Genomic DNA, 15,791 nt, shown 5'->3' on the forward strand with positions numbered 1-15,791 from the left:
GGTTGCTGTGAGGATCAAAGGATATAACAGATGCGGATGAGATAATGTTAAAGTGCCACGTAAATGTCAGTCGTTATTATTTTCACATTCATCATTGCTCTTTGTTTCCATGTCATAGTCATTCTCCTTTAATCCTTTCTAATTGAAATTTTATGTAATAATAACAATAATTACTAAGTATATCATTGCCTTTTCTTTCCACATCATAGTTATTTTCCTTTCATCCCTTTCAAATTGAGCCTTTAATAATAAGAATATTAAGTTTATCTTAGTGTTTTTCACACCATAGTTATTTCTTTTTTAGTCCCTTTCAACTGAATATTTGAAAAATAATAATAATTATTCAATTTATCATTGTCTTTTTCTTTTTTTTTGGAGGGGGAAGGCAGGGCAATTGGGATTAAGTGACTTGCCCAAGGTCACCCAGCTAGTTTTTGTGTTAAGTGTCTGAGGCCAAATTTGAACTCAGGTCCTCCTGACTCCAGGGCCAGTGTTCACTGCGCCACCTAGCAGCCCATCGTTATCTTTTTCACGCCGTCGATATTTCCCTGAATCCCTCTCAACTGAACCTTTGTAATAACAGTAATGATAAGAGCACTTTGACAGGTTTGCAAAGCACTTTATGTGAGTTATTTCTTTGAACCTTCACAACAGCCTTGTGAGGTAGGCAGGTGCTATTGTCAGCCCCATTGTACAGAAGATTCTGTGACTTGCTCAGGATTGCACAGCCAGTAGGTGTCTGAGGCAGGATTCAAACTCAGACCTTCCCGACTCCAGGCTCAGAACAGTCTTCAGTGGGTGCCTCCTTGCTCTTTTGTAAGAAAGAAAAACAAAACCAACCAACAGTGTATACAGAATTCCACATCTGTAAGCCCCCACCTCTCTGCATAGAAGGGTGCTTCGTTTCCTTAGCAGAGATCTCTTTTTTCACAAGAACTGATAGCATTTATCCTCTTGTCACTCACTTGACATTTTAAATTAATCATGTACTGCCTTGAGACTTTTCTTGGCTTGTTGTGTTGTTGTATTATTGTATCACACTCATCATTGTTTAACTTGGTGTTGGGATGTGTGTGTGTGTGTGTCTGTCTGTGTCTCTCCCCACCAACATTAGCTCTCTGAGTACAGGGACCAGCACTTTACATATAATAGGTGATTGGTTCTGGGTACATTAGCGTGGTCCCTAGCACCTTTCTTCATCAGGTTTACCTAATTTTCACATTCCTTTTCTCTGCCTTTACTGCCACTCTGAAGTTTTTCTAGAGGAGGATCTGGGAGAGCCCTTGGGGCCCAGCATTTTGGGTTACTTTATACACTTCCCTATTCTTCCTTGTCCCTTTTGGCTTAGAGCTCTGGCCCTTTTTGTCATTGGGCAATGCAGAAAACCAGCATTTAAGTTTTTATGGCGCATAATATGAGACCACTGTATGAGACCACTTTCACTGGGGATGGTCTTTTAAAAAGATAGCCAGACTTGACCTGACCACATTGCTGAAAACTTAACCAAAAACAGTATCACAAGTCTACAAGACATTGCATTGTAACTAGATTTATTATAAGAGAAATGGACATGCATGTGGAACCTTAAACAGGCACAAAGAATTCACAGTCCAAACAGAAGCTTGCACATTTATGTAATTGCGACAGAGGAGGTGAAACAGAAATCTCCATCTAAGTGGGAGTAGAGAAATCATGTATAATTAAAATGGCAAAAGCCTCATTCTTTTCTCTTGGGAACTGCTTGACTATGAAGATAGGGTGGTCTGCTTATGTACCAGGGTCTCAGCTGCATAAGCAGGTTTTCGGTGTAGTGCAGATTGACTGGCACTTGTCTTTTTTGTTGTTGTTGTTTTTTTTGGGGGGGAGGGCAGTTGGGGTTAAGTGACTTGCCCAAGGTCACACGGCTAGTTTTTGTGTTAAGTGTCTGAGGCCGGATTTGAACTCAGGTCCTCCTGACTCCAGGGCTGGTGCTCTATTCACTGCACCACCTAGTCACCCCTGGCACCTGTCTTGAGTCCCAAGGACACACACAGTCCAGTTTAGGGTGCAAATGGCAAATTATGTGAGTGGGGGTGGGGTGCTTCGTCCTTGACACATTCAGAGCCTTCTTCATACTCTAGGTCCAGTGTTTCTGGAAAATATGGCAACTCAAAAAGACAAGTTCAGGGGACCCCTTAACATTCCTTCCCCTTTCTCTCCCCACACATTGATGAGATGTGACCCCTGGGTATGATGATGACCCCAGAGTGCCCAGTTGGTAAGATACTACCCTGGATATTACCAAGGATAGCCCCAATTACAAAGTGAGATCGAAATCATTAACCAAACACAGGAGAAGCCATAGTAAGAATGTCCAAAATCAGGGACTAATCTAAAGGGGGAAATCAAACAACGTCATGATAATCAAGAGAACTTAGTATACAGACTTAGAAAATAAAAGTCAAAGGGGTACACTAATGGACATCAATAGTAACAAACATTAAGTCGCCTTGAAATTTGATAACTCTTCCCAATGTCCATTCAATCAGCACATTCTTTTTGGTCTCAGACATCCCAGGTAGTCATCTGGTCCATGGCGCTTCTTTGCTTGGCACTATCTGGAAAATATCATGTCCTCAGGAGCATCACTCAATGAACTTTCTGGTTCCAAGTTACTTGTAGGGACTCCTTAGACATATCTGCTAAGATATTTTACAAAAACAGAACTCAATATAAGATTTCAATACTAGTCTTGTGATAAAAACCAACTGCAACCTTGAGGTTCTAATCTGATCAATAGCAGAGCTAAAAGGGGAACACCAAATTAGGAACCTAGAGTTTACCTGCAACTTAAAAAAATTTAGGTTACAAATGCCCCATACTATTTCTGTCTTTTTTATTATTTATTATTTTTTTGCTTTTTGGAGGGCAATTGGGGTTAAGTGACTTGCCTAAGGTCACGAGGCCTGTTTCTGTCTTAATCTAAACTTTACCTGACATAAACATTGTTAACAAGCTAAAGGGTTACTGTTATGTAGACATAGGCAATATATCCAAATATAAACTAAACATTTTAAATATTACAGAAGGCAGAATTCTTAAAACCTTCCAAATTACTGACTTGACCTGACTGCATTACTGATAACAAATATAAATTAGTCTATGCTTTGTAATTATATAGTGTTCATCAAAGGGCTTATTCTTTTCTGACCTGACAAGCTAAATACAATTGGAAGTGGTTTAGACCAGGGCTTCTTAAACTGCTTCTTTTCCAGTTTGGGCCAAGTTTGGTGCCTAGGATGTGCACAGTGCAAAGTGTGCGTGCTTTGTGTTGAGAACCAAGACTTCAGTGAAGTTGCGGGATACAACATGGGCAAGCACTGCCAGAAACACCTCAGATTCATTATGTGTTTGATTTTGCATTAATTTTTGTTTGTTCCACATTCAGAAAGCTTTTATTGTTGCCAAATGGGGTCTCGACCCACAGTTTAAGAAATGATGGTCTAGACTCCAAAGAGCGTCACTTTTATTTTGATGGGTGCCAGGGATATTTCTGAGAAGTCCTTGATAGGACCCTTCCTTCCCTTACCCTTTAGCTGTCTTATCCATAGGAGAAGATTGTGGATAGGGGACAGACCTGTGATTTCATTGCTACAGGGAGCTCTTGGTTGAGGAATGTCCCTTTACCAATGCAGGTGGGTATCAAGGTGTGACTTGACCTCCGATCTTCCTGGTTTTGACTATCAGCCATTGTGCCGGAATCAGTAGCCTTGATGCTGTGCTGCCTCTTTGGTGGCATAGGTGACCCAGAGCTCTGGGTCTGGAGTCAGGAAGACCCAAGTTCAAATCTAACCTCATATACTTATTAGCCCTGTGACCCTGGGCAAGTCTCAACAGGCTGCATCTCTCAACTTCTCTGTCATGCCCCAGAAAGCTCTTTATCTTGGAAGATCACTTTAGCCCTTGAGCTCACAAACTCCTGCTTCAAAAGTACCCTCTTCCCCCAGGACCCCCGCTCTCCCATTGGAAGGTGGAGAATTCCTTCCAGAATCAGCATTTAAAGAGGGCACCAAGGCCAGCCATCTTTTCATGTCCTATCAGACTGTACTGTTTCCATCACTGACTTGTGTTTTCTCCTTCCCTGACCCCCTCCTCCCACCGGCCTTTCAGAAACTCCCTTTTATGTGTTGACTTCCCCATGAGGATATAAGCTCTTCGAGGACAGGAACTCTCTTTTTCCTTATATTTGTGTTCCCAGAGCTTAGTGCCTGGCACGTAGTAAGGGCTTAATAAATGTTTGTTGGCTTGACCTTTGCCTCAGTTTCCTCCATTGTAAAATGACTGTCTATCTCCATTTTATAGGGCTGTTGTGATTTGATTCTTAGATCAAATGAGATAATAACTGAAAAGGGCTTAGCACAGTGCCTAGCACATATTAGGTGCCAAATGAATGCTTATTCTTTTTTTTTCTCACTCCCTTTTATTATCATTAAAATCATGTCTGGATGGTGGTCCTAGGTTAGATTTCCTTCACAGTGGAGCCCCTAAAGGTAAATCCCTAAAGGTTCATTATGCAGACTATTTGGATAGTTGGTTGGTACTTCTTGCTCTCTCACCTCATCTTCCCTCCACCCTCCCACCCCCCATCTTGAACTTTCCTCTCCACAAAATACAGAGTATTGATTAGCTTCCAGGCCACTGTACAGAAAGCCGACTGCCTTCTGAAGGTAGCTCAGTATTGCCCAATTGGGAGCCCACTAAAAATGATAGAATCTTGGGATTGGAAGGGCTTTATAGAAATCAAGCCTTATGCCCATCTAAGGCATGAATCCTGTCCGGGTCACCCCCAATAAATGGTGATTTACTCTCTGCTTAGAGGCTCCCACTGAGGAGAACTTTCAGTGATTAATCCTCTGCTTCTCGAAGAAGTTCATTCCTCTTTAGGCTAGGTCTCTAATGGTTAATTATTAATGGTTAATTAAGAAATGTTTGAACTTTATTTGACATTCTTATGTCCGTCTGAAATGTGCTTACCTGTAACTAGGTCACAGTTTTGCTCCTCCAGGGCCAAGCAGAACAGGTGTAATTCCTCTTTTATGTGGTAGCTCTTCAGAATTTAAAGATGGCCATTGTGTCATCCCTCCTGCCCACGGAACCCCCTCCAGCCACGGGTTTTCCAAGCCAGACATGCCAGTTCATTTACCTGGTCCTTAGGATGACATGGTTTCAGTGCTCTCACCAGACTTGCCATTCTTTCCCAGATGTGGTCCAGTGTGTCTGTGTCCTTTACAAAATGTAATAGTTATCACTAGATTCTGTATCTCGGACGTGGTCCCACCAGGATAGGGTATGGGACGGTTATCTCCTTGGCTCTGGGCACTTGTTCTTCCCTTAATGAAGTCTAAAATAATATTACCTTTTAAAATAGCATTTTAAAATGCTTTTTTAGCAGCCACAGCATACTGATAACTCATATTAAGCTTGCAGTTCACTAAAAGATAATTAGATAGATAGATATGTATCGATAAGAACATTTATTAAAATGCTTTCTTTGTACCAGGCACTATGTGAAATGATGGGAATATAGATACAAATAAAAGGAAAGGCAGTCCCTTCCCTCAAGGAGCTTACATTTTAATGGAGGAGGACAAGTAAAAGGGAGCTGAAGACAGGATTTGGGGGGAAAAGACAACTGTGCAGGGGTTTGGTGGAGAAGTTCGGTCAGGAGCAGAGTGAGGGAGTGAGTGCGGCTGACCTGGACGCTATCTCAAAAGGAAAGGAGCTCATCAGTGGGAGGAGGGGGGGTCACAGGGCTAGAGGCACTTTCTAGGGTGAGGCGGCTAATGGGGAGAATAGTGGTGAAGCTGGGAGAGTCAGGAGTGGAGTTCTCATTTCTCTGTCTTCTCTATAAGGAGTATCATTTTTTGATTTTCTGATATGCTTTTCTTAAGCATATAATCAAAAGATATGATTATCTTAAATGCTCCTGGAGGGGCAAAACTGTAATAGGCAAGGCAGCCCACCCTGAGGGAGAGACAGGAGGTGGAATGGACCAAGTGGGTCAGGCTATTACTCTTTCCCCTCAGGTAGAGATGGGGACAGCCCAGAACCCTGAGTCTAAAAGTCTAAGTGATAGCAGTGTTCTCTAGACCTCTTGCTGTGTTCCAGCTTAACCCGTTACTACAGCTATTGTAGAGAGGAGTAAACCTTGAGAAGAAACTGTCCACTATCCTTACAGCCACCAATACCAATTGCCTAACAACTGCCACCAGTGGGGCAGGCAAGCCAACCTAGTTGAAGCATCAAGGCCTCCTGAGGGAGAGACAGGAGGTACCAGGTAGATCAAGCCACCTCAGTCATTACCTCCCCTCAGACCCTGGTGGAAACATGCCAGGATGCTGAGCCCAGGAAATATCAGTGTCCTTGCAGCTATTGAGGGAAATCACTCTTGTGAAGAAGGGGCCCAGGATCCTTGCCATTATCAATACCAGCTGTCATCTTACTGCCACTGACTAGCAAAATGATAAGCAAATAATAAATTATAGATAAGCAAAATAATAGCAAACAAACAAAAAATGGTAAGCAAATGAGCCTCGAGATAAGTAGCAGCCCTCAGACCATCTGCTTGGTTTCCAGCTCTACCCCCAAAGGCACCATTCAGGGAAGCAGCTCTTGTGGAAATATGACCTGGCAATTTTGTCTGCAGGTGTTGTGGTCCCAACATCCTCAGCAGTCACAGTTACTGAACGCTCAGAAAAGAAAGCTGTTGTGACCAAAGTCCTTGGCACTGTCCAATGATGCAGCATCAGGAATAGATACGGTTTTTATTAATGGAGATGACATTAAAGAAGATGCATTACCATCTGCTTTGCAGTTGCACCCTAAGGACCACTGGGAGTTTCCATCTGACTTGTAACTGAAACCTCCTATATGTGTTGTCTCTCCCCTTACTAGATGTGAATGTCTTGAGAGCAAAGACTGTCTTGCTTTTTCTATTTGTAGCTCCAGTGCTCATCCTTGCCTTGTCATGTAGTAATTGCTTAATAAATGCTTTTTCATTCATTCATCTCCCGGAACAATTAGCCTACTAACCTTATCAAACAATTTGACATGACTTTTTCTTAGTGAACCCATAAAAGCTCAAAGTAATCACCTCTTTGTTTTCTAGGTGCTTACAGATCATCCTTTTCAGGCTCTATCCCAGAATTTTACCAACATTTTACATGAACCTTACTAACTTTCTTGGATAAGATTTACTGCTTCCAGTTCCATGATAGCCATATTAATGGATAACCCTTAATGTTTCAACAGTCACATCTATAATTTCTTTTTATGGTCACAAATGTAATTCACTTGGGCTGGGTGATACTGAACTAATTGAGGGCAGCTGGGCATTTTCTTAACATCTCCTCTGTTCCATTACCTATTTTTCCCTCTATCTTAGGCAGTCTGAAGATCATTCTTCTTGGTAGTGAAGATAGAAGACACAAAGGAACTGAGTTTTTCTGCCTTCACATTGTTTATTATTTCCTCAGCCACTCTAAAGAGTTCTTTTTTCCCTTCTCTGATTTTCTCTTGGTTCCAGCACGGGTTTAATTAAATTAAAGACTTTTGTGATTTTTAGCATTTATCATAATTCTTTGCTCATGTTAGGCTTTAGGATTCTTGACCCTATCCTTACAGGTCCTTGCCATTCTTTTGTATTCATCCTGTTACCTATCCTCACTTCTTTCTCTTATACAGATTACCTCAGTTTTTTTATTCTTCCCTTCCTCTAAACCCCACCATTGAACCAGTTGCCAAATCCTGTTGACTCTAAGTTCAGTTCAACAAATATTTATTAGGTGCCTGTTGTATGTGTGCAGTCCTAGTCAAGGGGCAGTGCAATGGTGGTGATGGTAATAAGACCCTGTTCTCATAGAGTTTAAGGTCTAAAAGAGGAAAAAAAACCACAAATGACTATATACACAGTGGTATTTAATAAGTACATCTGAAAGGTGTAAAACAAAATACCATTTGTAAATTGCTTAACAAATTGCCTGGCATTTGTAGCCACTTCTTCTTCTTTCCTTCCCTTCCCCCATATCTGCTTCTGTTCCAGCCTTTCAATTTGCTTTAGGAGTACATCAGCTGTTTGCCCTAGTCTGTAGTATCTCTAGTGCCAAGGTTGGTACCTTGAATGTAGAAGATATTTTATAAATTTTTTGTTGAGTTGAATCCTTTTACCAAGTACTATTCTATTTCCCCTCCTTTTTATCTTTACCCAAATGCTTTCCACGGTACTTTTCAGTTCAAGTTTTAGATTTTCATGTAGGTTATCTGTTCTTCTTCCTCTTTTACAGATAATTTCAGAGGTATCTTTGACTCTTCCCTTCCTCTGTCCCTCCACATCCAATCGATTGCCAAATTCTAATTTTTATATTTAATTTATCAAATAATTCTTTTGTTATTCAGTGTTACCCTCATTCTTTCCCTAACCAATCTGTTCCTTTAGAATGAGGTGTATTTTTCCATTGTTGCACTCCAGACATATTGTTTATCCTACCTGATCTTGGTGACATGTATGAACTCATATTTACTGACTCAAGTTAGGATTTCTAGTTCACTTTCTCTATGACCTATAAGTAGTGCTTTGATGCACTGAGACCATGAGTGTCATCTTTTAAAAGCTAGCCTTCCTGATCATATTTATAGGTAATGCCTTGGCACACGCTAGGTTCTTAATAAATGTTTACTGATTGATATTGTACCAGCTTAAAAGAGACAGGATATGTAAAGGAAAGGACACTTATTAGCTGTGTGACTTTGGGCAAGTCACTTAATCCTGATTGCCTTGTCTTTCCCCTCCAAAATAAAAAACAACCCAGAAAGTATTTTTAAAAAAAAGCTCATTGTTTTGGGGAAGAAAAAATCGAAAGAATAGGATTCATGCTAAAAATGGATAAGACAGTGATAACTGATGACAGAGAAGACAAAACTAGTTAATTTTTACTTTCCTTCTGTAATATACTAACACTTTTCTTTCCTGAAAGGTGCAAAAAAAAAAAAAAGACGTTTATCTGAGGGATACAACTCAAAGCAATATGAAACACAGCCCCTCATATCTGGGTGCTTGAAGAGATGCTGAGAGGACTTGAGTGAAAGCATGCTCCTTAAAGTTACAAGTATTTACTTAAGGCAGGAACAGCTGCAAGGTATTGTTGTCTATCACCTCATTTACATAGGACTGTTTTCAGGATTTTGAAGTATCTATTTCAGAAACTATAAATCAAAAGAACTATTCAGGGACTGTGAAAACTATAAGCACATCTTTATACTTACAGTTTGTGTTTTAGTTGCAAGAGAAAATGAGATGCTAGAGATTGGGAGGCTGAGAAGACAAGGTTGCTGCTTCCTGAAGAGAAAGCTAACTAGAAACTGCAGTGGAGGAGGAATGTATCAGAAGAGAAGAGTAGCTGCTTCAGACTTAAGCCTAGCAGTCTCTCAAGTTGCCCTAGGAGCTGTTTTGTTTGGAGCGGAACTGTATAGTTGCTGAGAGATTGTTGGAGAAAGCAGAATCTTGCTGTGTGAGAAATTGGTTTGGCTTGATTGCATTTATTGCCATATAAAGTTTGAGAACTGACACGGAATAGGCAAGCCCTGCTGCTGATCTAGGGGCTATTTTGATTGGATGAGAACTCTGTAACTCCTGGGAGCTCATTGAAGAAGCAGAGTTCTGCTGTATGAGCTGTTTGCTGGGCTTGTCTGTATTGCCCAGAGAGCAGATCTGAGGAGCTTTGCAGTTCTCTTATTTTAAGGGAACTAATTGTTTGTCATTGAAATAGCTTAATGCAGGGCGGCTAGGTGGCACAGTGAGTAAAGCGCTGGCCCCGGAGTCAGGAGGAGCCGAGTTCGGTTCCTTGTAACCTTACTTAACCCCAATTGCCCTCCAAAAGGCAAAAAAAGAAAGAAATAGCTTAATGCTGCTCCAGTAGCCCAAGAGTAGCATAGGAGTGGCTTTGTCCAGCCCCAAGGGAGCAGATGAAAGGAGCTACTGACATATGGGACAGATTTGTTCCTAAAGGAGACTAACAAAATCCAGGTTTATGGTCCAGAGTCATGAACTCTGATAAAAGTGCATAGAGATTGTGATTTTCCTTAAAGCATGGTTGGGAGACTCTGGAAGATGACGGTATTCTAGTCTGATACAGTGTAATTAAAGTAGATTAAATAATAATCCTATAGCCAGTTCTGTTTATACATTGTGAATTTGTTCGAAGACAAGCAGCAAGGCACGGAATAGGAATGAGAAGAGTCACCTCCTTCCTTAGCCCTAACGTAGCATTTTTTCAGACCTTGATGTGCACCAAATTGAATGTCATCTGATTGTTTGAGGAAGCCCTTATAGGATCATAGATTTAAGGCTAGAAGTGCCCTCAGAGGCCTTCTCCTCTGACGTTTTGATTTTACAGATGAAGCCCAAAGAGGTTGAATGACTTGCCCAAAGCCAAAGAATCACTAAACATAATGATGAGGAAACTGAAATAAACGGGGTTAAGTGATTTGCCCAGGGTCACACAGCTAGTTAAGTTTCTGAGGCCAGATTTGAACCTGACTCCAGGCCCAGTGCTCTATCCACTGCCCTTCCTAGCTGCCTAGAACTTAGTGGGGGCTTAATAAATATTTGTTGAATTCCATTTTGTAGAAGGGACATTTTGTTCTCTCTCATGTCAGAAAAAGATGGTATGCTAAAAGAGGTTGTGTGGGCAGGCTATCATGATGTTACATGTTGAAATTATGACTATGTTGGTAAATTCAGTTTTCTAACTTAGAAGTGGTATTGAAACTTGATATTATGGAATATTTGCTTTATTCCATGACTTAAAAATAAAATAAATTTTAAAATTTTAAAAAGGAAAAGAAAGTTGGTAGCAGAGAGGAATGCTTTGATTTCAAAGATGCCAGTCAACTTGTGCATTTCTTCAGAAATTTGTCCCGGTGATCCCCACTGCTGTTTTTGTGCTGAGGGGGGAACCTGCTTGAAACTTCATGTATAATTTCTGCATATACTGATGATTTGTAGTCTCTGGGTGTTTCAAGACCTGTAAAAAGTGTTTAATCTCCCAGCTTTTGAATAAAAGTACTCCTAGAGCCAAGATTTGTTGCCTTAACTGAGCAAACGGGAGTTGGAAGTATGTGAGGTTTACTGTCATGGGGAAAAGTAATTTACTAATCACAGAATCAGAGAACTTCAAAGTTGAAAGGAATGTCAGCAGCCAGCTAGGTCAAGCTACTATGTAATACGCCCAACAAATGGACGTCTGGCCTCTGTCTGAAGATCCCCATTGAAACATCCTCCTGACCCTGATCCAGGGGGCTCATTCCCATTCTAGCTAACTTCGTTTGTTAAGAAGTTTTTCTTACTATATAGCCTAAATTTTCTCCTTGCAACTTCCTAGTTCCTCTGCAATGCTCTAGTCAGGTTTTCTGGGGCCAAGCAAAACAAGTCTAATCCCTCTTTAATATGACAGCTTTTTGAGTACTTGCAGACAGCTTTCATAGCCCCCTTGAGCCTTCTCTTCAGGCTGAATGTCTGGTGCTGTTGCCTTGGGAAATGAAGGAGTCCTGGTGTTTCAGTCATTAGCTCGTCAGTATCAGTGCAGCTAAGGATGCCGGCAGAGAAGGGTCTGTATAGCACTTGTGAAGAAAATGCTGTGGAAAGAGTTAACACGTGAACAAACAGATCTTTGAGCGGCTCTGGATTTGGAGTGAGAAGTCCTACCTTTTAAACCCCATCTCAGACTCTTACTAGCTGTGTGCTTGCGGGTAATGATGCATTGTACTTATTAGCGCCTCAGTTTCTTCACCTTCAAAATGGGAATGATTATACCCTAATTGGATCCATGTAATTTTTGTATTGGATGGGTGCCCACTTGTCCTGACTCTGATATGCCAGCTTGCAGTTACTAATGGTCAAGGAGCAAGAGGTCAGCATGATGGCAGTACTAGAAGCTGGTAGCATCAAGATTTCAAAAGAGATGTGGCCTGTTGAGACAGTTATAAAGTAAATCAACATTTGAATTTTAACCCTTTAAAAATAATTTTTGATTTTTCCATCTTGTATCAAAATCCGTGACATTGATTTGTTTTTTGTGATGATTAAAAAGATTCAAGAGACATAGTTTCTGGGTAATTTAGTCATTTTATTAATAAGGCCAGCACCTTTTAACAAAAAGATTGTCATTTGGCCATCTCTCTTGGAACAAGACAGTCATGGTGATGGACTCATTGTTTATATGCCCTTCAAAGAGTAGGTGTTCCTGAGGGGTGGCAGTCAACTCTCCTTGGATAACCCAATGGGAGGTGGACTGTATCAAAATGAAGGGCTGAGAGTGACACTATGTCTTCTTTGGACAGATTGTCTATACCTAGACCACCTTTAGCCTTAGGCAATCTATTAAAAGACTTTATCCTCACCCAAGATTAAGTAGAACACAGAGGACCTCTACCAGGGTGGGGTTTTGAAAGAACAAGAAAGGCCAGTCTCATTATTATCAGTGTCCTTTGAGAGACTGAACTTTTAAAATCAGGACTTTAGAAAAAAGGAGCCCTGAATCTGATCATTGGTTATTAATAATCATTTTTCTTATCTTTAAGTGATGACTCCCATCCAGGGTTGGAAAGGAGCATGGTGGCAATGCCTCCTTTTATTGTGGGGTGCACGTTTCTCAACAGAATGTTCCAGTTCCTCCTGCACCTGAACAGCCTTGATTTCCATGAAAACAAAGTTCTCTTATTTCTCTTCTGTTAGCTGCTGAAATTCAAAGGGAATGATTCAAAGGTCCTGGCACCTTGCTGGTCCTGGATGCAAATTATTTAATAGCCAACAAGTGATTTCATAGCGATTCTTTTGGGATTCTCAGACTGGAGAGTTTCTATTCCTCCCACAGCTCTCATGTGACTACAGCGGTATAGAGCATAGAAGAAACCACATCTTTCTGTGGACTTGTTCACTCATGCCCAGAGAACTATTTGCTTGAGAGGTTCCTGTCCCTTCCACATGGTTCTGTTTTGTTGTTAGTTTTAACTAAGGTTCTTCTCATTAAAAGATAATTACCTGGTTTTAGCTTTTGCAACATCCGAATTGTCATTTGGTCATTTTTCAGCACAGCCTCTAATTTACAAATGCCATCTGAGGACTTTGCCTCTTTTCCTAAAGACAGTCAAACATTTAATCAGTTTCATCTGTGAAAGCTTGTTAAAAAAATGTAAAACCATACATTGTTTTTAAAGTTGCTTTTCTTTTTTAGAACTAGATACATTCCGAGTATTTCAATTTATGAAGTTTCAGGAGATCCAAGCTCATTCCGAGTATTTCTTTAATCTTGTTTTAAGCGTTAAAACAAGTTGTCAGAAATTATAAATGTGCTTTTGTCTTCTTTTTTCCTTTTCTTTTTGGTTGCAGATGCCAGAGATGCTGAGCAGCTGAGCAAGAATAAAGTTACACACATTCTCTCTATTCACGATAGCGCCAGGCCTATGCTTGAGGTAAGACTAGCACAGCCTTGTCCTGCGTATGTCAGTATACGTCTGTCCCTGCCTATGTGGATGTGTCTACATAGAGAGCATGCTTAAAAACCTCAGCTTCAGCCATTATCAGTAACAATGGGATGGTAAAAACTTAACATTTCTGTTACATTAAATGTGTCAATCAGAGTTAATCTGTTACACAACCAGGTGTCACAGATTTCTGTCTTCTGGCTGTGAAATCATTAGCAGTGTTAATTCTGCCTATTGTTCATTCTTATTTATGCATATTGATGTTTTTGGTACCAAAATGAAGTCAGGTTCATGGTATTTCCCTGGTGTGGCAGCCCTGTTCCCATTGACTCAGTGACAAGGGAGAGAAAACTAGACTTTCATCATTTCCTCTCAGTGTAAGGCACACTTAAAAAGCCATTTTCATTGACTCTTCCAAAGCCAGCTCTTTTGTCTAAGTGCTCAGAAAAGCTTAGGTACTTCCCTTCCTGATCTTTCCCACTTAGACTCCCTGGCTGGCTTTTAGCAATTAAAGGTGAGTTGAAACTTTTTTTTCCCTGGGGCTCTGCCCCAGAAGAGGCTGGGGAAGAAGCTGTTGGTGTTCTTCAGGTGTATCTGGGTGTGTCTGCCTGTTGATGTACACTAATTCCAAAAACATTTTCAAGTTTGAGCTGATGGACGGTTTGAGCTGGGTTTGAGCTGTTGGTCGGGAGTAAAATCTATTTCTGTGAATTAGCATTGACCATCTAACTTACAGATGATAGCCACAAAACCATTTTTTTTTTTTTTCAAAGGTGTATGTGTTTTTCTTTTTTTAGGGTGGGGCGGCTGGAGGGTGGGGGACCTAGACAGCTTGTTCTAAGAGAATTCTACTTTAGCCTGTTTTCATTGAAATTCAGATATGGCAGGAGTTAAGTAGCTTTTGCCTGTAAATTCTCTTCTTTTCTTTAGGTACTGCCTCTGTCAGAGTTTTCTGTAAGCTTGAAGAATATCCGAAAGCTTATCTGAATATAGAGCAATAAATGAGTCTTTAGTTCTCTGTATATTCGGTCATGTTCAGTCCTGTTAGACTTTGTGACCCCACTTGGGGTTGTCTTGGGAAAGATAGAGGAGTGGTTTGCCATTTCTCTCTCCAGCTCATTTTACAGATGAGAAAACTGAAGCAAACAGAGTTAAGTGACTTACCCAGGGTCACACAGCTAGTAAGTGTCTGAGGCTGGATTTGAATTCAGGTACTCCTGGCTCCAGGATGGCACTTTATCCCATGTACCATGTAGCTGTTCTTTGTATAGTCAGGGACTAATAATTTGAAATGTTAGCTAGCTTGCCCAGTACGTAGGGCCTGCACAACCTGTAGCCTGTGGCAGCCTATGGTCAGCATGCCTAAGGAATTCTGGTGGCCTGCGAAAACTGTAGAGGAAAACATCCTTTGTGTGTAGAGGAAATCCTTTGGCAGCCGGCCTGTGGGCTATAAGTGGCAACCTGCAGATTGTGCAGACCTGAGATAGATCACTGGACTTGGGCTTAAGTTCACATCTTGCATGAGCACTATTATTTTTAAGCGTTTAGAAAATACCCAGTATTTACCAAGGGTTCTCTAATGATTTTGTATCCTGGTACTGCATTGGATAGTTTAATTTTAGAAGTAGGGAAGCCAGGGCTCCAACAAGTTAACCTTAAAAGAAGTCATATGGTAGATTTAGAATAGAGTTCCTTTGGCTCTGGAGTTGCCAACAGCGCCCAGCCCTGTACCCAGTGCCAGCACAGGGCTCCCTTGTAATCTCTTTCTGACCAATATACCATTCCCCTTACTACTGTCTCTGGTTGGTGAGAGCTGAAACCGCTTCATCTGCTGTTGCCACCCCTCCAAGGCCCACAGCTGGTGCTGCCACCTCACTGTACTCCAGGCGACCCCAGCTCCAGCGTCATAGGCCTCGCCTCCTGACTGCCTGAGTTTCTTGGGCTGGAAAAATGTCTTGGCTGTGCTGCTCAGAATGCGAGCTGTTTGGAGAGGAATTTCCCTCCAGAGTTGAGAGAGTCCGGCTTGAATGGCCCTTCTACTTTGCCATTTTGCCTCTACCTCAAGACTATTGGGGTAGAGTTCTTTGCTGTCCTCACTGAACCACATCATTGATACTCCAAACCAATGTTCTGGCTTAGGTGCAAAGGCCATGATCCAGGAACAGAGGTAAGTTAAGATCAGCTCAGACTGGATAGGTGCATGCTGTCTGGACTGCCTTTTTCAAGACCATGGGGTGTGGTTTGGAAAGCACTTCCTGAACCTTGATGGAGAT

General features: G+C 41.3%; 2 protein-coding genes across 6 annotated transcripts in view; one reads left to right on the forward strand and one right to left on the reverse strand.

The window, feature by feature from the left end:
- Nucleotides 1-15,791, reverse strand: part of BPHL (biphenyl hydrolase like) — a 467,045-nt gene that overhangs the window by 332,413 nt on the left and 118,841 nt on the right. The gene's annotated exons all lie outside the window — the stretch shown is intronic.
- Nucleotides 1-15,791, forward strand: part of DUSP22 (dual specificity phosphatase 22) — an 81,038-nt gene that overhangs the window by 12,941 nt on the left and 52,306 nt on the right. For all 5 annotated transcript variants that reach the window (XM_069103588.1, XM_069103584.1, XM_069103586.1 and 2 more), the window contains exon 3: nucleotides 13,424-13,506. In XM_069103588.1, the coding sequence (XP_068959689.1) occupies nucleotides 13,424-13,506 (83 nt within the window). The remainder of the gene's footprint in view (nucleotides 1-13,423; nucleotides 13,507-15,791) is intronic.

This window comes from Petaurus breviceps, unplaced genomic scaffold (genome assembly GCF_028583685.1).
Source record: "Petaurus breviceps papuanus isolate PSGF00001 unplaced genomic scaffold, PetGlider_PUasm1.0 582, whole genome shotgun sequence".
Taxonomy (NCBI): Eukaryota; Metazoa; Chordata; class Mammalia; order Diprotodontia; family Petauridae; genus Petaurus; species Petaurus breviceps.